Raw genomic sequence first — 23,252 nt, forward strand, 5'->3', positions numbered from 1 at the left:
CACATGTCTGAGGCTCAGACATGTCAGCGTTGATTTTAATCTGAAACCACCATGTTTTTGGATTCAAATTCACACTTCCCGTGTTTCACATTAAAAGCTTCATGCTATTGCTTCCTTAAAGCTTTTATTCTGAAAAATATGTTTAACCCTTTCTAAATAAAATCCACCAATAATCATTTACATTGTTTAAAAGACAAAAACAGGATTATTTTGGGGGTCTAAATACATTTTGAAAAAAAAAAAAAAATCAGGAAAGTTTTAAGACTTTCAGATTCTCCCCACCCCCACAACACTTCCTGTTCCTGAAACACAGGTGTGTGTGTGTGTGTTCGGAAAACGCTCCCCCTCCCTTCGCTTCTTCTAATGTGACCTTCCAGATGTTTAACTGTGACCTTGAGGTCTTCTTATTGCTGAGATCGCGTGATCTGCAGGTTTCAGACATTTGTACTTCTTGTGGGGATTCTTATTATTATTGATTAGAATTAATTACTATTATTAGAACTCAGAGTTTGTTAGAACTCAGTGATTGTTCACATTTAAAGCAGCTGAACCCACTGTGAGTAGCTCCTGTGAATCATGGATGTTCAGATTATTTATCACTAACCACTGCGAGGCTGAAGAAAACTGAAATCAGACTCTCAGGCAGCTTTTTTGAACTGTCCCATTTCTCTGGTTTCTGACTGTGTGAAAAGTGGAGGTTTATTCTTAAGTAAATCAGAGACAATGACATCCTCTGGAAGTTTCTATCGTATTAGCCGTCCCATTAACATGCTGAACTATAACCCTAAACTGAACTGAAGCATCATAAAACCCAACAGAATCTCTTCGTTTGCAAAGCCATCCTCACTCGGAGCACAAGTGTGCCTGGTCCCCACAAAGACACACAAACAGTCTACGATGGCGGGGTCAGAGGGGGCAGCCCCTCGTCGCTGGGCGTAGCCGTGTCATCACTGGGCTCCAGACTGTCCTTCAGGCTCACCGTGCTGTCTGAGGGAGGCGGGGTTGACTCAGAATAGGGTGGTGTTAGCTCTGATGAGGGTGGAACTAATTGTGTAGGAGGCGGGGTTTCAGGGGAGGGTTCCTGAGTCCCATTGGCTGTCGGAGGAGGGTTTGGTTCCTGCGAGTGGGTGGTTCCAGTGGGAGGGGGTGGTGCGAATACAGGCTCAACTCGGCGGGGGGTAGAGTTAGAGATGATGCTGTCATTGAGGGACAGCGAAGACTTCTCAACCAAACGCCACTGCATTATGCTGGTGTCCTTCCCGCCCGTCGAGATGAGGTAACTGTCGTCATACAGGAAGGCCACGTTGGTCACATGACTACTGTGAGCGCTGTACTTATGGCTGGGGGCCTGCAGACAAAAACTTTATTAACAGAGCTGATGACACTGACATTTAGAATAGTCACACCCAAACCCTTTTACCTCTAATCAACACTCAGCAATTTATTAGGAACAGCTGGGTGGCTGTAGCTCAGGTACAGCCACCCGGTGGAGCAGGTCAGCTGCTGATCGGAAGGTTAGTTGTTCGATCCCTGCCTTCCCCAGTCTGCATGGGCAAGATACTAACCACAAGTAGCTCTCTGATGCATCCATCAGAATATGTGTGTGAATGTAGTTAGAAAGCAGTCAGTGTAGAGCAAGTGCTTGTGAGAATGTGTGTGAATGTGGCTTTGAGTACTCCAGGAGAGTAGAAAAGCTATATACAAGAATCAGTCCATTTACCATACCCCAATTATCTAATATCCAATGTGTACGGGGGTTCACATGTGCACTGCAGACCTGCTTTGGTTTACCTGCGAGAGGTTTCTCAGGATCCACTTCAAGATAAAGTTTACTTTTATAGAAAATGAGTTTACATGCTATGCAGCATGGGCCATGCTGCATAGCATCATCGTTGTGGCGGCTGCATGGAGCTGCAGCTTCAAGACTGCTGACTGACCAATCAGCAGGACACTTCTGGAGCGCCAGCTAGTTGAGGTGTTTGTGTCTGACTGGAAGCAGATGTCAGAACAAACCGAGGACACACTGAACAGATTAAACCTCTCGGCTGGCTTGGGAACAACTCGGTGTCCCACCAGAACAGTTAGAGGAGGAGAAGAGAGGGAGGTCCTGGGATCTCTGATCAGATGGCTGCTCTCAACTAAGATCTCAGTCTTTGAAACCATCCACCCATCTTCTTCCGCTTATGCGAGGGCCGGGTCACAGGGCAGCAGCCTAAGCAGAGAAGCCCAGGAGACATCCTTGTCAGATGCCCGAACCAACTCAACTGGCTCCTTTTGATGTGTCCTCACTCTAAGGGCGAGGCCAGCCACCGTTGGGAGGAAGCTCATTTCCAACAACTGTATCCACGATCTCGATCTTTCAGTCATTACTCAGATCTCGTGACCATAGGTGAGGGTAGGGACATAGATCAGTAAATTGAGAGCTTCGTTTTTATACTCAGCTCTCTCTTCACCAAGACGGACTGCAGCCACTGCACCAATCCGTCTGTCGATCTCCCGCTCCCTTCACCCGTCACTCGTGAACAAGACCTCGAGATACTGCCCCGGAGTGGAGGAGTTTGAGTAACTCATCCCTGACCCAGAGTGGGCACTCCACCCTTTTCTGGCTGAGAACCATGACCTCAGATTTGGAGGTGCCGATACTCGTTCACACCGCTTCACACTCGGCTGTGAACCGTTCCAAGGCGAGCTGGAGGCCATCACCTGTTGAAGCCAACAGAACCACATCATCTGCGAAAAGCAGAAATGAGGTTTTGAGGCCACCCAAATGAAAGCCTTCCGCCACTTGGCTACGCCTAGAAATTCTGTCCATAAAAATTATGACCACAATCGGTGACAAACAGCAGCCCTGGCGGAGCCCATCACCCAGCAGGAACGACTCCAACTTATTGCTGCCTATGTGTACCAAACTCCTGCAACCGTTGTATAAGGATTGAATGGCCTGTAGCAATGGGCCAGACACCCCATACTCCAGAAGTACTTCCCACAGGGCACTCCGAGGGACACGGTCGAATGCCTTCAAGTCCACAAAACACATGTAGACTGGTTGGGGGAACTCCCATGCACCCTCGAGTATCCTTGAGAGGATAAAGAGCTGGTCCAGTGTTCCGCGACCAGGACCGAGTAAAACTGCATTGTTCCTCCTGTATTTGAGGTTCGACTAACGGACAGACTCGCCTTTCCAGCACCCTGGCATAGACTTTCCCAGGGAGGTTGAGGAGTTTGATCCTCCTCTAGTTGGAACACACCCTCCGGTCCGCATTTATAAAGTAAGCCTTTGAAACCATTTCAGTTTAAAATTTTGAGGAGCTGCTTATGTGTCCTCACAGCAACGTTTAAAGAGACGCTTTTGGAAACACATGCAGTTTGACGATGAGCATTTTCAAGTGTGTGTTTTTATGTGTGTCACCTTGAAGGTGGAGCATGGGTAGGCGAACAGGTGAACTTTACAGAAGTCGTCAGCCAGAGCGATCACCTTCCTGTTGTGGGACCTGATCAGAGCATTGATGTCGGTGCCGTCTGAACCCTCTGGCCAAACACCTGAGATAGGCAGACAGAATTTCAGAGTAAAGAAAGTTGTCCTGATTCAACAGTCAGGGAAGTGTAAACATCTTCAGAATAAACACCCTAACACACACACACACACACACACACACACACACACACACACACACACACTCCCATTGTACTGACCAAACACATGATATCCCAGGACGCAGGTGTAAGTCGCCCAGTCGATGTCTTTACACTCTGAACGATTTCTGATATATTTACAAGCGTTTGGAACGTCCCCTGAAAACAGACATCTGTCACTGTACACCAACAAAATACTGCAGTATTACAGTACTCTGTGATAACAGTACACAGTACTGTAGTGCCAGAGCCTATGATGAGAAGGTACTCACAGTAGAGGATCTCGTAGTCTCCAGAGTTGGACATGATGAAGTTGTTGTCAGGTGACCAGTCCAGGTGGGTGATGTAGCTCGAATGTCCCTGTTGAAACATTTAGGTAACTCGTGAACACACCTGAGCACCACCACAAGTGTTTCCAAGTTTAACCCACAGAGGAGCTACATTCAATCTTCTAAAGGGGAATTTGTAGTTAAGGAGAGCAAACACAAGGGCCACTCTTGCTCGTATTGTTGTTGCTCCATGAGCCGCAAAGGAGAGTAGAGTTATGACACACAAAGAGTTAAAGTGAAACATAGTGTAAAAAACAATGAAAAGTGTCACTGTTGTCTGTGCTTGTCATGCTACATTTTATTATCTTTGAAGTGTTTTTACTGCAGTTCTCCCGTTCAGTCGGTCTCTGCTCTTTTCCGGCCCACTTGCAATCAATCAACATTAGACAGTCGCTTATGTCATCCGCTTTGTCGAACGGACGGTTAGGATCTTGGAGGACTCCTCTCCTCCTCTCTGTCCAACCGAGTGGGACATGGATGGACACGTTTGCGGGACCATAAATCCCGCTTCAAAGACCTCTCCTCTCAGGTTCGCCTCTTATCATGGTAACTTGCATATGTGAAATTACCATCTAACATTAAAGTTACGTTTGGAGGTGAGGTGAGGCTTTCAAACCTAAGAACTCTGAACCAATTGCCAAGCACATAGTACCATTAGGGTTGGGCGATTGGACTAACATATCGGCTATCGACGATATGCTGAGCCCATCGACGTTATTACATGGGCGATTTACAGTGTTGGGGAGTAACAGAATACATGTACCGGCATTATGCATTTAAAATACAAAATATGAGTAACTGTATCCCGTTACAGTTACCGTTTAAAAAGGTGGTATTCAGAATACAGGTACTTTGCAGAAATAAATGGATTACACGGCGGTCTTTTCCTGTTTCATATGTTAGGCTATGGTCTTTCTATTATTGGTAATTCCACACTGGTGGAAACCCAAACAAAACACGCATTAAGAGGCTCTAATGTCTGTGTCTCAATCTCGCGGCCCATGTCACCCCTACTTGCAGCCCGCATAATGGCGTAAAGAGATATTTTTAAAAATTATTTAATATGAAGGCAATAGGCAGAGTGTTACAGGCATAGCCCTAAAGAATGTAGCCTTATGGGCAGTGTAGTCCAGTTGTAAGTATTAAGACACTGCAAAAAGTGCAGCCTTACCTAATGTCCACCTACTGTTACTCATTTATATTAAGATTTAAACATCTAGTTGGTGTTGGTATGGAGAGTAACCTTCAGTAATAGTAATAAATCACAGCAATAGTACATTCATGTAGTTGTAAAAAGATGATAATATATTACGTAATCCAAAGTATTCAGAATACGTTACTCTCATTGAGTAACATAACGGAATACGTTACAAAATACATTTTGGGGCATGTAATCTGTAGTGGAGTACATTTTAAAAGTAACCTTCCCAGCACTGGCAATTTATTCATTTGTCCATGAGTAAATTTGATAATAATAATGGAGCGAATAGATGATAATAGCGCTGTTTTAACAGCACCCTCTTTCATTTGAGAGCAACTGCCCCCTCCTCAGAGAGCACCCAAAAGCTTGTTGATGGAGCTGCAGAAGCTGGTGATAGCCTAGCATACTCAGCCGGATGGTGGACACGGACATCCTCATGCAAGTTAGTCAGGTTTGAGTACTTTGCTCGCATTTTACATCTGCACAAGTGGCACACCGCTTTGGTTACATTCTTAGGTTTACCTCTTTCATCCCAAATTGGTGACTTTATTTATTTATTTATTTATAAATAAATCATCACGACTAACGCTGTCATCACGACTAACGCGATTAACAATTAACCCATCTGGAGCGCAGAGTCAGTCAAAATCTTTGAAATGTCTCGCATTTTGGGTAGTTTGTCCAAAGTTTGTTCATTCTGCGCTCCAGATGGGTTGAGCAGGTTAAAGATGTTAAAATTTCTGAGTTGTAAACGCGCAAATCAGTCCGTGCATGATTACAATCGCCCATCGTTGATTATTGGACTGATGATTGTTGTTTGTAAAATTTTTACATATTGCCCAACCCTAAGTACCACGCCCATGGCTCTGGTACATTGCACAAAGTGGATGGAACACAGAAGGACGACAACCTTCTTCGACTTTTCCTCAAATCAAGTTGAAGCTTGGACATAGCCGTGTGTTCTAGCACAACAATGATCACAAACACACATCAGAAGTGATTTTGGACAAAGCAGGATAACATTAAGCTTCTGGAATGGCCTTCCTAAAGTCTGCCCTGAGCACTAGAATATTTGTAAACTATGCTTACAAGCTGGGTCTGTGCCAAGAAACTAACCAAAACAAACGTTACCAATTCTGCCAAGACGAGCAGCCTAATATCAGTGAGAAAAACGCCCGAAGCTTGTTAACTGATACCAAAACGTTTCGTTACTTATCCAAGTAATTCACCTGCATGATGAAGAAACATTTCTCCCACTGAAAACACTAAGTCCAGATGAACAGATTTAACGTTTTGGGGCAAACTGAACAAACTAACGGATGCAACAGGGGCAGACAGGTGTTCACTAAGCTGCAATTGGTTTTTTGACTCACCGTGCACTTCCCGTATCGGCTGTATTTGCGTCCTTGTTCAGAGACGTTGTAAAGGTAAATAAAGTTATCGTGAGATCCGACAGCCAGCATGTTTCCATCTGCAGAGAGAGATAGAGAGGTGCATGCTGAGATTTGCAGTTCTCTCATAACACCGTTATGATCTTCAGTTTAATGAGTGTCCATGTTCAGGGGCTGTGTCCTGTGGCTGACACCGCATACAAGGTGGAGCTCTGTACAGCATCACAAACATCTGCTCTTGTCACCTAGCAACCACATTAATGACAGCCTACATTCTCAGAAATCTCTTAAATTTATTTACTACTGGAAGCCGTTACACAGTAACATGATATCACACCAAGAGGTCTGCCCATTGTTAGCAAACAGATAAAGACGCTCTGAGGTCAGCCGAAAGCTGGCGACCTCCAGACATCTGTGAGGCACACAGCGTGTTCCAGCCACAGCCCGTGAACAACGTAGCTCCACCCACCAATGGAGAAGCGCATCACTGACAGCTGCTCGTTCCCATCGGTGTGAATCCCCACCAGGTCGTTGGTTTCAGCATCCAGAACATACCACCTGACAGGGACCAGAGGTCAAAGGTCAGACTTACAAGGAAAGCATCTTTGAGTTCAGGTAGAAAAAAACAAAACAAAACTCTACTGACTTTCCTGATCGCGTTCCTATGGCGACCACAGCGCCACTTGGATGGAAGTCTGCACAGTGTCCGTGTTCCTGAGGAGGAGAAACACGCGATCACCAATAACCAATCGATAAATTATCAATAAATTGCCTCCCCGTCACCACGCACCTTTTCATCCAGCGTGCGACTCCACAGCAGACTGTGATCGCTCGAGTTCCAGAGGCAGACGAGCCGGTCCTGAGCACATGTCAGAAACAGGTTTTTGGACGGGTGAGCCGCCAAACCCCACAGCTCATCTGTGTGGCCCTGAACACATCACAACACAGAGGTACTGAAGTTTTCTGGTCAGTGACGCCATGCGATCATGTGACCTCCTGTTCCTGGTCTGTCGTCACTTCCCGGAGGCGTTTTACTTACCTGGACCTCAACCAGGAAGCCATCGTTGAAAGTTCCTCTCAGGATGAAGTTACGCGACGTCCCGACCAGAAACTCGTCCCCCTTCCCCTCAGACACCGCTCTGATGGTTCCGTATTGATCTGGGACCTGTGGGGATCAAACGCGTAGCCTCAGTCACGTGGCTGACACTTTAGATTTGTGGAGATTGACGGCCGAGATGATGTCATCACAGCTGAGTTTCATTGAGGTGTGCGTGTGTGCTGCGAGACCTCGATCTCGCGGTCACGTTGCAGTTCGTGGTCCCACAGGATGATTTTTTGGTCTTTTTTTCCTCCAGTCAGCAGCATGCCGCTCCTCATCTCACACATACAGAAAACACTTCCCTCGTGACCATCGACATGATGAAGGATCCGAAAGGCTGCGTAAACACACACACACACACACAGAGGTGAGTTATCAAACAAAAAACTAAGCTTTGATTAAAGGATTTTTTTTTTTTTTTAACTCTGAAAGTTGAAACAGGACGTGGCTGTTCCTAAATCTGAGAAACGCATCGTTCGTCTGTGACACGTCCTCTGGGGGTCACGTGACCAAGTGTTCAAAGCACAAAAGTGACCTCTGAATGAACAGAAAAGTTATGTTTTAGCCGTGACTGCGTCACACACCTCAAATGTTTTTCCACATTTATTAATCTGAAACTCTGATCATGTGCGATGTCTCGTCCAATCATGTTTAAGGTGTCCCGACACAGATTTCTGCTCAGGGACTTTTCTGGACTTCCCCATGTCCTCACTGCTCCCACGGAAGTGCAAGCGGTACATGTTGGTCCTTCATGTTTACACAGGAAGTCAGAAAGTATCTTGCTGCTGATGTTCCTACAGGAAGCACCAACGTGTAACGTTCATGTAGATGAAAACAAACTGCTTTAAATGGGTTTAGTTCCTGCACTCTTTTTACAGAGCAGCTCACAAAACAACCAGCAGGAGGCAGCAGATCATAATGAAGACACTTCCTGTTCCTGCAGATTTCCTCCAAAAACCAAGTTTCCTGTTGCTTGTGTGCACCAACGTGCTGCCGAGGGGTAAAAATCCATCTCCACTTTCACTGTCTTTTGTCCCGTTCTCAGAAAAAAGCGCTCAGAGTAGAATTTCAGTAGAAAATCATTTAATCCCTGGCATCACGTCTCTAAAAACCAGTTTAACAACATGACAAAAACCATTACTGAAACTGGGCCAACACACACACCCTGTTGTTGTTCTGTGGTTTTTCTGTAGTCGGTTGCTTACAGGACTCTGGAGCTGCTGGTTCTGGTCGGTTTAAATCAAACTCTTCACTCTGACATTTTCTGTGACCTTAAAATCAGCGAGACTGTCGTTTGCTTTAGCATCGAACTCTGAAGCTGTAAAACCTGTCGGGATCTGTCTCGTGCAGGGAAACGCTTCAGGGCGGATACCAATGCAAACTCATTAAACAGACGAGCTTATTTCATTAACAAGGCGAATGGCGTTTTACTCAGGATGAAAATATGCACGTCGTTTCCCTCACAGCGCCTCGGCTTGTTTGTTTCTCTGCTCTGCGGCTGCCCCGTGGCACACACCTGCACGATCTTTATGCAAAACACCGTGAACAACCCCACCCCCAATACCTCGAGGCCCCTTCCCGGCCGGGTTCTCCGTGGCGCTCCTGGTCCAGACCAGCAGCCTTCCCCCAGAATCTCCAGTGACGATGTCTCCGGTACTCAGAAACGCCAGGCACTGGATGAACTTTGGCTTTTCGTATTTCTAGAAAACAGGAGAAAGCAGGAGAGGAGCGCTGGAGTGAGTTCAAAGAAGGACCCGGGCTTCCTCTAAAGACAAAAAGCTGAGAAAAATCTTTGATTTAAATCAAGTAAAAAGTGTGTAGGTGCAAGTTTAATAAGCTCGATGTTTCTGCTGTGTTTTCGTGGCTAGATGCTTTTGTGTTTTCTGGACTCAGCAGCTGTTTCAGAGGATCTGCTGCAGAAATACCACCTTCATATCATCTGTTTAATTTTGTGATAAAGGGTTTTCTTTCTGTCCTCAGCCGGGTGGAGCTTCCTGTTCTCCTGATTTTTCCTCTAAGAGCAAACAGAGGAAGCGTTCACCATGATCACTTTTTTGACTCCTTTCACTTCGTCTGCTGCAGAATCTGTTTATCAGCTCACTGGGATTACGCCACCGTAAGTGAAACCAGCAGAGAAACAGGGGTCCGACTTTTCACACCCGGGGGTCCGTCTGTCTTTGCTCCAGATCCAAACATTTAATCACGTACTCACTTCTTGTCGTCACGTACAGCTCGTTCAGCTCAGCAGGCAGCATCACCAGCTCGTGGTTGTATGCCTCTGACTACACGCTGCTTACAGTTTCCCTCTCTCACGCTCCAGATTCACCTTTAACCTCTGCAATGACAACTGTATTTTATCCATCGAGTGAGGCGCGTGTGACATTTTGCCATCGCTGGAAAATAAAATCTTAAGTTGTGGTCAAAGAAGTGAATTAGTGAGGTCACAGAGACTTCTGAATCCAAACTGGCACAACCACGCCGAACAACCATCACTGCTTAAACTGCAGTGCTTTCAGCCCCTGCTGGGCGTCACTGCACAAACCCCGCCTCTAATCAGCTCGGAGCTCCTTCAGCCTCTCTGCATCTACACCGCGTCTGCTCTGCTGTGTAACCACAGACAGCTGAAGACTTCTTACTGGAACAAAAAACAAAACACTTCTAGTGCAGCTTCAGTTTGAGATCAGAGACCAACAGGCATGAAACCACTGCTTGCTGTCCATTCAGATCACCTGTACCCACCGTTTATTGTTTATTGGGGCGATCGTGGCTCAAGAGTTGGGCGTTCGTCTTGTAATCGGAAGGTTGCCGGTTCGAGCCCCGGCCCCGTTGTGTCCTTGGGCAAGACACTTAACCCGTTGCCTACTGGTGGTGGTCAGAGGGCCCGGTGGCGCCAGTGTCCGGCAGCCTTGCCTCTGTCAGTGCGCCCCAGGGTGGCTGTGGCTACAATGTAGCTGCCATCACCAGTGTTTGAATGGGTGGATGATTGTGTATAGTGCATGGGCGTAGATTTGGCATGGACAAAAGGGACATGTCCCCACCAATATTCAGCGATTATTAAATTGTCCCCAACAATAATTTGATCTCCTCGAGTAAAGAAAAACAACCCAATAAAAAGAAAAAAAACGATCTGTCAGCGTCTCATTCACCCAGCGGTGCAGAAAGAGTTAAATTACGTCCTCTACTGGAGTCCTACGTCATGTGACAAATATGGCCAATGTGATTGGCTGAGCCTTTCAGGGAGCTCTGTTTAGTTTCAGCAGCGAACCTGCACTGTGAGGAGGAGGACAGCAGCAAAGAGGAAGAAGCTGGATATAAGAAAGTATTTTTCAAAGAAACCTGTAAGTCACTTAAAGTCAAGTTCACTCATAAAATGTGTCCGTCGTAATAACGTTACAGGCTGTGCTAGGCTTTGGCCACATCATTTTAAAATTGTATGTAACCATGAATAACGTGTTTTGGAAACTAACTGCACAACAGCAGCACTATTAGTTCTCTCAGTCTCAGAGCAGCATTTCTCATTTTGATTGAAGCTGTCAGAGAAAACGGCCTCGAGCAGCAGGATATTAGTTTACAGAGGCTGTTAAAATTATATCTCTAACATTAAAATGTTGGTGACACAATAATTTCATCCTAATGGCACTGACGTATTCATAGGGTTAATTTTTGAGACAAAATATCATCATGATTTTGCAAATATTCCACCTTGTAGTGCAGTTTGCACAACTTGTTTTAAAAATGCACTCATCCTACAAACATTACTGAGTGACTCATCAGTCATGTTTGTATAGTGCCTAAAATGTTGCATAATGTTGCTGAGAGATCTTAGACGAGTAGTTTTATGGACAAAACCAGCAGGTCATTCAGTGTTGCCTTAGTGCTGATGTGTCAGAAATGTTGGTGTAACTGAAGTAATGTTGTTAAGTCCTTAAAGTCATATTCTTTTATTGTCATGACTGTATTTGAAGCTATTTTTATTTTTGTATGATACCTGATTTATGTGGAATATGGTTGAAATAAACTAAAGCCTAAAATACTTAGTCAGTCATTTGTTTAATAGTAACTTAACATTATATAATTCACATATAAAACTATGAATTGTAATTTTAAATGGTTTAAAAGCAGGTAGAATAGCATATGTAGGCAAGTATATTTCTCCTTTTTTTTAAAATCAAAAAGCAAAGACAAAAAGGAAAAATAAGAAACGGGGCGGAGTTCGGTGGTTGAATCATCCGTCCCCACCAACGGCTAAACCAAATCTACACCCTCGGTATAGTGTGAAGCGCTTTGGGGTCCTTAGGACCAAGTAAAGTGCGTAAAGCAAATACAGGCCATTTACCATATTGTGTTGGTAATAATAATAGTAATAATAACTCTATTTATAAAGAGCTTTCAATCAAAGTGCTGTACAGCTATTTGAAAATAAAAAGATAGATAAATAAAAGTGACACATAGCAATTAAAGTTAAAAAGATAAGAATTTAAAAACTAAATGGCACAGAATTAAGACATGTAGGAGAGGGTGAACAAGCGGGTCTTCAGAGCAGCCTGCCTCATATCTTGAGGGAGGCTGTTCCACAGAAACGGGGCACGAAAAGAAAAAGCTCTCCAATTGTTTTTTTCTGGCCCTAGGAACCTTTATAAGGCCAGAGTCCTGAGATCGTAGAGCAGGGGGTGGAACATAAAGGGGTGAAAGGTCGGAGAGGTATGAAGGTGCCACACCATTTAAAGCCTTGTAGGTGAGCAGCAGGGCCTTAAAATCTGCTTGAACCTGACAAGGTAGCCAATGAAGAGATCTCAGTACAGGGGTACAGTTTTCGTTAAAATGCGAGCAGCTGCATTTTGCACCATCTGTAAACTTCTAAAACTTTTCTTTGGAAGCCCAGAAAGGAGAGCGTTACAATAATCAATACATGAAGACACAAATGCATGGAGAAGAAGCTCTGCAGTGTCGCTTGATCAAACTTGTCTGATTTTGGTGATGTTCCTTAAATGATAAAAGTCTTTGTTATCTCTTTTACATGAGACTCGAAGGAGAGCACCATGTCGAACCACACACCCAAGCTTTTAAATCTTGTCCCTGCAATTTATGGCATAGTCATCAATTTTCAAGATGAAATTTTAGGACACTTATTGAAATTTTTGTGGTCCAGTGACCATCAACTCTGTCTTATCAGTATTTAGAAGCAGGAAGTTATCTGATAACCCGCCCTTAATTACAGATAGACAAGATTCTAATTTAGACACCTCAGCACAAAGCAAATATTTTTCTTGTAAAACAAAGGGGGGCCTAGCAAAAAAAGTTTGGGAACCACTGGGTTAAAGGAACATAAAGCTGCAGGTAACAATGCGTAACAATGAAAGGTTACATTAAAAGAACACCAAGAGGCAGCAGACACAGAGAAAACGGCAATGGTCCAAGTACGGAGCCCTGAGGCACCCCATGGCTCACTGCACAGGTCTCAGAGAGAACTAACAGTCTCAAAGTGTCAAACGCAGCACTTAGATAAACATTGCAGAACCAAGAGACGGCGTGCCATGACACCCAGCGCCATCGGTGTGGCTGATAGCGCAGGCATCAGGCAAACATCTTTATTTTTATTGTTCTAAAAGCCTTCGTACACGAAACTGGACACGTTCTGGTATTTGCACGTACACCAAGCGCAAGTTTGTATTTTGGTTTTATTTCAAATAGTCTAAACTTTATTTGGACAGCAGCTGCTAGTACTGACCAAGGCATTTAAATCTGACATACTGTTACAGACCCCCGTCTCAGGGTCAGTCTGTCCCATTTAAACCATATGGTGTTAAATACCGACCTCCCCCGGTGCACCATCTTCTTCCCCACCATCAAAGCTCAGCACAGCTTGAAGCCGCAATTTGGCAACAGATTTGATGGGTCTTTTTTGTCAATCACAGGTGCCGATCGTGAATCTATGAGTGTTAAATCAGTGATGAGCACTGTTACAGTTAAACTGCAGAAACTCACCCCAAAGATTCCCTGTTTACGAGCAAGCGCGTTCCCATTCCAGCTCCAGAAAAAGATGTGGGACTTCCCGCAGGTGACGATGGTGTTTTGGTCCGTCGGGTGGAACTCCACAACCAGGACCACATCATTGGTGGTCTGCAAAAACACAGCATTTGAGCACAGGTAGAACACGTTGGAACCGGTAAAAACCGGTGCAGTAACAAAAACGTGGGCTCACCTTGATCTCTGCTATCTTTGACTTCTTCTGCCAATCCCAGACTGTCAACATGTGGTCGTTACTGTCATCAATCACACTCAGGTGCTGACCATAATCCTGAGAGACACAGCAAGGTTGATGATGCATACAGCTGCAGGAATGTGAGAACTACAGCTCCCGTGGTGCACCTGGCTGATACTTACAGCTTTGGAGAAAGCCAGGGAGCCGACGCCTCGTTCAAACGTTCCCTCACCTATGACGTGGAGCTTGGCCAGACTGACGCTGTCCCAGACATGAACTTGAGCCTGAGAGGGACAGCACCCTTAATTGTTTTTATTCATTTATTTAAAAAGTTCTATCCATCAGCAGCTCTCCTGTTAGCCTCGGTTTTCGACTCGTATTTATATTTTCCTTTCATCTGAAAGTTGACCTTAAAAACGTGGTATGTGTTCTTACCCGTCCATCTTTGTCCACTCCTGCGAGCTGTCCCGTGGCAATCCGGATTTTATCGGGATGGATGGCCAGGCTGACAGAAACAAAGAGAGCAGCTCACTCATCTGTCGCCTCAAACAGCCAATAGGAGAGCAGCAAGTACTACGGAGCTCGTTCTCACCATTTGACGCACTCGTTGTGTCCGAGGTAATGTCTCTGAGTCCGCTCCTCGTAGTTAAACAGAACCACGACCGACGCAATGAAGTAAACGATCTCTCCGGTTGGAAGGAGGTAGATGTTTGCTCTGCAGTCTCTTCCCCGGTAACCGTACCTGCACGAAGTCAAGGAAACACCTGGACAACAGCTGGAGATGTAGTGACATTCACAACAGAGCAGCTGAGGGATGCATGAAGATCTCTGAAGGCTGTGACCTGCTGATGCTTAGACTTTGGTTTTACTGATATACACAGATAACACTGACCTGACACACCTGTGGTCTCTCCTGAACTTCTGCATTTACTCTGAGCTTTTACACATCCGTTTCAGAAAAGTGTTTCACTGCATAACACCTGTTTTATCAAAGCGGCCAATATTTATCACTGCTAAGTGTAAGAGCGCTCCCGTGTCCCAGGTGAAGGATACACCCACGCCAGCTTCAGTCTTTCTGGAGGAAGTTCAGTCCGAATGTCGTTGTAGTTCTCCACGTCTGAAGGGATGAACATGGTGATCGGTCGACCACGCATGAACATCTTAATATTCCCCTCTGAAACATTAGACAGACATTCCTCAGACTAGCACGGCAGCCCAACCCCAAAGCATGAATCCCAAACTGCAAAGCTAATCCTGTCAGAGTCTAATGGTCTAGTTTTTATTGATTTGGCAAAAAAATATCGGCATTGAAGCAGATTTGGTTACAGATATTCTGTCAAGTTGTTAGCAGAGGTGAAACAGGCCAAGATCTGAAAGGTGCTGCTGATGTAAGAAGAAGAAAAAAAGCAAGGTGGTGAAGAAACTGAGGCTTTAAAGCTGTGCAGGTGAGGCAGCTCGGGCACGCGTTTGTGTGCGGTGGGTGATTTGTCTGATTGGGAGTGTGAATAAATTGATTTTATTACTTTTTCACCTCATATGGGGGTAAATGATGTCAGGGAGTCAAACACAGGTATGATATCACCTGAACAGTCTGAAGGAGTAAGAGCAGGTGTGCGAGCGAGACTGGCAGCATCAAGCAGAGTGTGAGAGAGCAAGAGAGAGAGCTGCGATTGGTGCAGAAACGGGGAGCGCTCATACAGCAGCCGCTAGCACATTAGACCGTTAGCTTGCTCCGACAGATCGTTACGACTTACCAGCTTGGCTGTTTTTCTCTCGAGTCGAGATTTTGGCTGGTTTGAGACAAAGACACGATCACTGAGAAACACCAACAACAGACAACACAAACAGCAGCAGCACGGCCTCGAAGACAAGAACGCTTTGTAACGTCTCCGAGGCTTTCTGTCCATTTCTACACACGATGATGATGATGAAGATGTGTGTGGTGTTTACCTTGGCTCATGACAGGATCTCTGTGCCTGAAAGAAAACAATTTGTCAATATAAACACACGAAGGCTGACAGTCCACAAAACAACGCCTGTACCGTGCGCATGCTTTGTGTGTACTGCATGTGCGTCTGTACCTCTCGGTGTTCTTCACCACCTTGGCCAGCAGTTTGGAGGTGGACGCAGCTTTCACCAGTTTGTTCCTGTTTTCATCTGAAGTGTCCCAGGTGCTGCTCTGAGAGCGCTCCATCCCCGAGGACCGCTTCACGCTGGGGCCCCTGAACACACACGCACACAGTGAGTATTGCAGTACTAACCGGGGTTCAGCTTGTAAGCAGGAGGAGGAGGAAGAATCTCTGAGTCGTTTGTAGATCTGAAGTTTTATTTTCCTGGATTTTAAATTTAACTTTTGAAGTTTCTCATCTGATGTTTTAGTGTTTTCAATGAATTTCTATGAGACGGCGATCCAGACCGATCAGTCGTCAGAGACCAAACACCTCCTCCTCCAAAGAGCCAGAGGGACAAAGTCAAACATACAACTCGCAGAGAGGTTAGAGCTGGGATACATCAGAAACTCAAGACCCAGGCTGCATGAGGCCTGCAGGAGGAGGAGGAGGAGTTAAAAAGAGGAGGTCCTGGGATAAAGCTGGGATGAGATCACGTTAGTAATCATATTAAAACAAGCAGCAGAGACTAAAGAGGAGCCAGGCAGAGTCAAAGGTCACTGCTCCGAAAGACACACAGTCCTTACCACGTCAGAGATCAAAGGTCAGTACTAAGAAGCAGGCTTTGTGGTTATGAATAAAGCTTTGTGAACACTTTGAGATTAGAAAGCAACAGATACAAAATGAACACCTACTGACCAATCAGATCTCTGGAAACTAGCATCACCTGAAAGATCCCACAGAGCACCGAGGGTCTCTGGGTTTCAGTTCCTGATCTGCACTCAGGAAACTTTTCTACCATTTAAACATAAAAAGCAAACTTAAAGTCATCGTGACTTTTTTCTACCTGCTTATTAGTACGGATGTGTGATATGACCTAAATCTCATATCTCAATATAAGACGTCTATCGGCCCGGCAACGATATGTATCACAAACTTTTTACATTTTCTGTAAATTCTGTGAATCTCGGGCAACTCGACTTTCGTGAAGTGTTTTCAGCTACGTGTACCTGGAGTCGAGAGTTACATAAGTTCAAACGGCCACGATTTTCTTTGTGAGTATTTATTACACGCCGTGTTCTAAGGTTCATTTTTTAGCACGTGACGGCTCTTTTTAGCTTCTTGTCCGTAAACTCTCTGCATACTACTTCACATAATTCAGTTTATTTTAAAAAATCTCAACAGGATCTTCAGCTTTATTGTGAAAGGTTTACGTGGAAAATAAACAAGCGGATGGCGGAGCCACGCGATGGTTTTACCGTTGTTGTAACGACAAAGCATAAAAACAGTCGCTTGTCTGTCCGTAGTGAGGTTATATTAAATATAAGAGAACGAGAGAAATTCTACAGTGAAAAACAAAACCATGAAAAAATAAACCGTAAACAGTTTATTTTGCGACACCTCGAAACAAACGATAGCGTGATATGAAATGATAGACGTTTTCATCGAACAGCCCTACTTATTAGCATATCAAATCAGCTGATCAGCAACACCTGTCCATGCTGGTCAGGTGATTCGAGTGTAGGTGGAGCAGAGCAGGACGGTGTGTCGGGGTTAGTAGCTACGGACAGAGTGACATCGGAACAGTGACGTCACAAGCGGGCAGTGAAGCCAAACCGACAAATCACAAAATGAAACCTTTTAGGAGGGGCGTGGCCTTTACTGCTCTCAGAGGAAACAGGTGGTCTCTGTTGCATCTGGGGAGTGGGAGTGGTTGGGGGAGGGTTGGGGGAGAAGGGGACGGGGGATGGGTTTGTATGGTGAGCGATCTCCTCGTGTTCCTGGATCTCCGCCATCTGAGAACGCTGACCATCCTTCTTGTCTGCACCACTGTGGAAAAACCAGTAGCATGAGAAACAGCGTGCTGAGGTTCTGCTGGTTCCACTACGGTTCTGTTGTAGTTCTACTGATGACAGATCAAACAGGCATTCTTTTGAGGTTCTAATCTGGTTCTATTGGTTGTCTGCAGCTGCTCACGGACTCGATCTATCAGCAAGTCTTCAGGTACCTTCAGGTGAGCGGGCGCTCTGGAGCAAGCATACAGGTCACGTCATAAACTGTGGTGTGACTAGGGATGGGTACCGGTTAGGGTTAGGCCATGATGGCACCGGATCTGATATAAACGGTAGTAACCAGACCGAAAAGCAGCGCACATTTCGGTGCTTTATTTCCCTGAGATGTCACACACTTTGGATTCTAGCCAATCATTTTACGTTTCCGAGGATAGTAGGCGGGTCCAGGTACGTACGTTCTTTTAGAGCAGAGCTACAGATTAAAAACGCCCAAGGCGAAGCGGTCAAAGTCTGGCTGTACTTCACAGCAAAAGATGCAAACTCAGCAGCTGCAACAAGTGCTTTAAGCTGATACTGTGATACTGTCAAAGGAGGTAACACCTCAAATCTGATGAAACACCTGGCGACGCATAGCGTTTTTTTTAAAAGCCGAGAAATGCGCCGTATTTGATAGCTTGTTGCGAGACCTCACACCGAGCACATCTACTGCAGGTGTGGTGCCTGTTATCGACCCGGAGTTAGCAACACCCCCCAAAAACCCGAAGAGGAGAGTCCTGGCCCCTAGCCCTGCCAGTGTAGCAGAAATGATGAGGATGATGATGCAGCAGCAGCCGTTCTTCTCTGCGTGAGTCGCTTAATGTTGTTCGTGTGTAATTTACGTTGAGTAGGCTAACCACGTTATTACATTAATGCATGTAAGGTGAACTAGCAAACACCATCATAGCTACATGCGGCTGTCTTCTTGTTTGATGGCAGATACTCCCTTCACCCTGGACAAAAAGGCTAAAATGACCAAAGAAAAAGTGGAAAACAGCTAAACATGAGAGGTTTTTGGACAAAGTTTGTGATCTCCATTCTTTAAGCACCGGTTTGAGCACCGTTTAAGCACCGGCACCGTTTCAAAAGTACCGGTTTGGCACCGGTATCGGATAAAACCTAAACGATACCCATCCCTAGGTGTGACCTGACATAAATCTGTGTTCCTGACATCCGCTTGCACGTGTTGCGGCGTTTTTTACCTCTTGGCGGCAGACGACACAGTCTCCTTCCTGGTGACGGAGGTGGAGTCTCTCTTACGTGCGGATGTGCCTCCGTTGGCGATGCAGGACATGGAGTAGGCTTCACGCAGTGCAGCTCCACCTGCAGGACACGACACAAGACTGCAGATTAAAAAGTCTTACGGGCTAATTTCACATCTCCACACATAAAGTTTTAACAAACACACTCACCCTTCCCACCGTGCTGCTTCTTGCTCGCAGAGGCCGCCGAGTCTTCAGAGGCAGCAAGGCGACGAAGGACGTCGGCGAGCGCCGCTTTCATCACTGTCAGCTCGTCCTCCTGCTGCTGGACACGAAGCTCAAGAGAGGACAGACGGTCGTTGACGTCCGATACACTGGCGCCGGACATACTGTCATCTACAGAGACACGGAAGCAGGAAGTGAACACACAGCAAACAGGAAGGTTTGGATCCAGTTTAAATGGCGACTGGGGCAGGAGAGCTGCTCGCAGGCGGCCGCTGTAAAAACCCGCGAGCGAAGCTTCGGCGGGAGAAAAGTCAGATTTGTGAATTCAGGACGACCATCTCACCATGATTGCTGTTCCAGCCTCATCTACTTAGCCACCAATGCAAAAGCAGCACGTTGAATGACACGCCAAGCAACAACACACTGACCCATTGTGGGAAAAATGGAGGTCGAACATGTTTGGGATTCCAATGAAGCAGAAAATCTACATCTGTGAGGATCACTTCAGCCACGTTAGGGATTCAGCCAATCCACACTGACGCTTCTGCTCTAGGACGCCCCCCCCCAAAGCTCCATGACCTCAGACTCGTGTATAAACAATCAAGATCCAAGATTCTTTATTTGTCACGTGCATGGGTATGCAGGTATAACACGCAGTGAAATGTGACCTGATACGCTCCTCGACCGTGCAAAGAAAAAAAGAGACTACTACTCATGTCGAAACCAAACGCACCCTCTCTGCGCTCGCTCCAGGAGGCTGACCGTCCTGCACTCGACCTGGAGGAGGGCAGTCAAACTCAGCTGATCTGTTTATTTGAAGATGGACCAAGAGCCTCGTGATTATAACCTGAAGCGTACAGGTGTTTCCCCAAAAGTTGATTCTGTTCATCTGGACGTTCTCAGTGGGAGAAATGTTTCGTCATCATCAGGTGACTCCTTCAGTCTCAGCTGACTGCAAGCGTCCCCGACCTTATAAACAGGACTGAAACCAGCAGCACTGAAGGAAGAGCATATTGCATACTAATGATCATAAACTGACCTCCCAGCCCATTCATTCAGTGGTGCTGGTTTCAGTCATTGTGCAGATGAACTGAGAACGTCCAGATGAACAGAATCAACTTTTGGGGGAAACACCTGTACGCTTCAGGTTATGATCACGAGGCTCTTCATCCATCTTCAAATAAACAGATTAGCTGAGATCAGCTCCAGGTCGAGTGCAGGATGGTCAACCTCCTGGAGCGAGCACAGAGAGGGTGCGTTTGGTTTGGACATGAGCTCAAAGAAAAAGCTTCTGAAACAAATGTATTTCTTCTCTAATGTTAGAGAAGAAATATGGAGCAGCGCGGAGGTCAGTGCGCGATCGTCCTCTGAGATGATCGAACAAAAGTGTAATAATGAACTTTACCACCTCAATGCAGCAGGTAGAAACTGATGTTCACCGGGAAATGACAGCACAGTGCGACCTTCAAAGATCACATGACAGAAAACACCAGACACGGAGAGCAAAGCTCACCCTTCGCACCAGCACCACGACACACACTTCAAAATGAACTTAAACCAGACGCATCGTTTCATCGAGCTTCCTTCAAACCCGAACTTGAAGATGGTTCTTATTGAAACACTCAGCCAGTCTGAGCGTGCTCAAAGCGTGGGGCTCGGCGGTGGTTTGGCGCTCCTTTCGCCCCTAGCAGAGGTGCGCCTCACAGCACTTCTGCAGAAAGCAGCTTTGAGCTCTGAGCCAAGTTCTCTGTTATTCTTTCACAATCACACTAAATAATCGCGCTCAGGATTTCAGAGCCATGTTCAGCCAGAAACAACAAAACGCAGACGCCTTCGTGTTTGCACTGAAGCACACATCCTCCTGACCTTCCTTCAGCTTCCTGAGGCAGGAAAGCGCCACGGCAGGAAGATGGCCTATGACTGGACTGAGAGAGAAACAGACCCAGCAGGACCTGCTCCCAGCACCCACGGAGCCCAGGAGGAGCGAGTAAGACCAGTAACCTGCAGTGCCTGTGGACGGGACCCTCACACATGGTTACATGAACAAATACGAAACCCTGAAAGGTTCAACTCCACTGTTTTAATGTTAATAAAGAAACACTAAACTTCATTTCCTGAGTAAATCTGAACAGCTGAGCTCAAATGTATGTAACTCTAACGCGCACGCGCACACACACACCGAGGTGTGAGGAGTGAATCAATAAGTCATTTCCTGAGTCTTTGTTCCGCAGATCAGAGTCCACGCGTGTGTGTACACACACACACACACACACACACACACACACACACAGTGCGGTGTCTAAATTGTGGTTTGCGGCCCTGCGGTTGAAACAAAGCCGAATGTACATTTCTGAGCCCGTCTTGGCTCTCACCCCCCTCCGGAGGTCTCCTGCAGGAGGTCCGGTTCTGCAGAGCCTCCTTCGGAGGAGGCCGTTGGTTTTGTGGCCCTGCAGATGCCGGAGGGGCGGTGCATAGTCTTTGATAAATACACCAGTGACACGTGTAAAGCCGCCACAGGCGCGTGCGGCTCCCGCCACCCCGCGGCAGCGCGGACAGGAGAGAGGGCGCTGCTTGGGGCTCGCGCGGCGGCCGGACTCACCCAAACTGCCGGCGAAGCCGTCCATTTTCCGGGAGAAAAGCGGGAGTGGGGCCGGAGGCCTGCGGGAGGCTCCGCGCACACTGCGGGCCTCCGTCCGGGTTTTCACCGCCGAGACGCGCCGAGCCGAGCTGGGTCTGTCCCCGCCGAGCCGTCCGCCGGATCTGCCGGTCCACAGGCCGAAGATCCCCCGCTTCGCTGCGGGCCGAAGGAGCAGAAGTGGCCGAGAGAGGAGCGAGATGAGCCGCGGAGCTGCAGACGGACGGACCGACGAGCATGCGCGTTTCCGACTCCGCCTGCTCTGGCAGCGCGCGCTTCGCCTGGAGGAGCGGGGGGGTGGGGGAGCAGGAGCCTGAGGAGGCTCGGGTTTCAGAGCCGCTGCTTCCTGTTCAGGTGCTGCAGCGCCGTCCAGTGGGCTCCCCGCGCCATCACATGCGCGCGCAGGAGTCCGTGCCAGAGTGCTCTTGAGCACCTGTGAGTGACACACACAACCCTAACGACCCAAGTACAAGGGCTCTGACGTCACACAGGAGGTAATCAATAAAACGTCTCTGATTTCAGACTGGAGCGCCTTACACAGTTTCAGCCAATGAGTGAGCCTCACAGGTAAGGGGGCGGAGTAAAGACTCCGCTTCCTCCAACAGCAACGATGACGATCTCCAGCATTCATCTCGGAGATGTCGCGGGTCAGAACCACGTGACTGACTCACATCCTGTTTATGTGAAACACGTTAAAGAAATCAGCTGTGATCAGGTGGCTGCAGAGGCTCCGTGTTCATGCAGAGGAGCGCGTGTCAGCGCTGACCGTGACGTTTATCTTTAAAACAGGAAGAGAGGAAGGAGAGACGTTAATCGGTGACACTGACGTCATCACACACACTAGCGGTCAAAAGTTTCAGAACACCCCCCATTCTTCCAGTATTTATTCTATTTCAGGTTGTTCAATTCCAATGAACAGCTGGAAATGGTAAAAAGGTGAGTGGTGAACTGACAGAGGTTAAAAAAGGTAAGGTTATCCAAAACTGGAAAATAATGTACATTTCAGAATTATACAAAAGGCCAAACCTTTGAAAGGTGTTCCAACTTTTCTGGATTACTTCCCCCTCTGTCTGCATTAAAGCAGTGTTGGAACACCACACCATACCCTCGTCAGCATCAGCTGGACAGTATTGTAGTGCAGAAAGTAGTGTGTTGCTACAGAAATAACGAGAAAAAGGCGATTAACGATGGAAGACAACCGACCATCATAAAAATGTAGGTCTGTCCGACAGAGAAATTGCAAAGAAAGTCAAGGTGTCAGTGAGCACGGTTTTCTAGCAGACCCAGAGACACAACTGAATCACAGGCCAAGTTTCGGAGAGTTAACAGCTTGATAGGCGGCTCACAGGACAACAGGAAGCAGGTATTATGGAGGAATCGACATTTGATCTCTTTGGT

The 23,252-nt window shown here is 46.6% G+C and overlaps 1 protein-coding gene across 3 annotated transcripts in view; it reads right to left on the reverse strand.

Annotated features, from left to right (window-relative positions):
• Positions 1-22,185, reverse strand: part of eml4 (EMAP like 4) — a 22,894-nt gene extending 709 nt beyond the window's left edge. The window contains exons 1-24 of one of the 3 annotated variants that reach the window (XM_006806831.3): positions 21,819-22,185; positions 19,205-19,390; positions 18,995-19,115; positions 17,602-17,793; positions 15,937-16,077; positions 15,806-15,831; positions 15,610-15,645; positions 14,909-15,029; positions 14,448-14,597; positions 14,291-14,360; positions 14,038-14,139; positions 13,856-13,951; positions 13,639-13,773; positions 9,218-9,353; positions 7,842-7,990; positions 7,594-7,719; positions 7,345-7,482; positions 7,201-7,268; positions 7,024-7,112; positions 6,537-6,634; positions 3,906-3,993; positions 3,694-3,792; positions 3,410-3,540; positions 1-1,348 (exon numbers count right to left, since the gene is read on the reverse strand). The exon at positions 1-1,348 is cut by the window's left edge and continues 709 nt beyond it. In XM_006806831.3, the coding sequence (XP_006806894.1) occupies positions 893-1,348; positions 3,410-3,540; positions 3,694-3,792; positions 3,906-3,993; positions 6,537-6,634; positions 7,024-7,112; positions 7,201-7,268; positions 7,345-7,482; positions 7,594-7,719; positions 7,842-7,990; positions 9,218-9,353; positions 13,639-13,773; positions 13,856-13,951; positions 14,038-14,139; positions 14,291-14,360; positions 14,448-14,597; positions 14,909-15,029; positions 15,610-15,645; positions 15,806-15,831; positions 15,937-16,077; positions 17,602-17,793; positions 18,995-19,115; positions 19,205-19,390; positions 21,819-21,843 (2,979 nt within the window). In that variant the 5' untranslated portion in view covers positions 21,844-22,185 and the 3' untranslated portion in view covers positions 1-892. The remainder of the gene's footprint in view (positions 1,349-3,409; positions 3,541-3,693; positions 3,793-3,905; positions 3,994-6,536; positions 6,635-7,023; positions 7,113-7,200; positions 7,269-7,344; positions 7,483-7,593; positions 7,720-7,841; positions 7,991-9,217; positions 9,354-13,638; positions 13,774-13,855; positions 13,952-14,037; positions 14,140-14,290; positions 14,361-14,447; positions 14,598-14,908; positions 15,030-15,609; positions 15,646-15,805; positions 15,832-15,936; positions 16,078-17,601; positions 17,794-18,994; positions 19,116-19,204; positions 19,391-21,818) is intronic. The other 2 variants (XM_006806832.3, XM_006806833.3) reach the window with 2 other exon arrangements.
• Between the last annotated feature and the right edge of the window lie 1,067 nt (positions 22,186-23,252).

This window comes from Neolamprologus brichardi, chromosome 13 (genome assembly GCF_056152115.1).
Source record: "Neolamprologus brichardi isolate AB-2024 chromosome 13, ASM5615211v1, whole genome shotgun sequence".
NCBI classification, from domain to species: Eukaryota; Metazoa; Chordata; class Actinopteri; order Cichliformes; family Cichlidae; genus Neolamprologus; species Neolamprologus brichardi.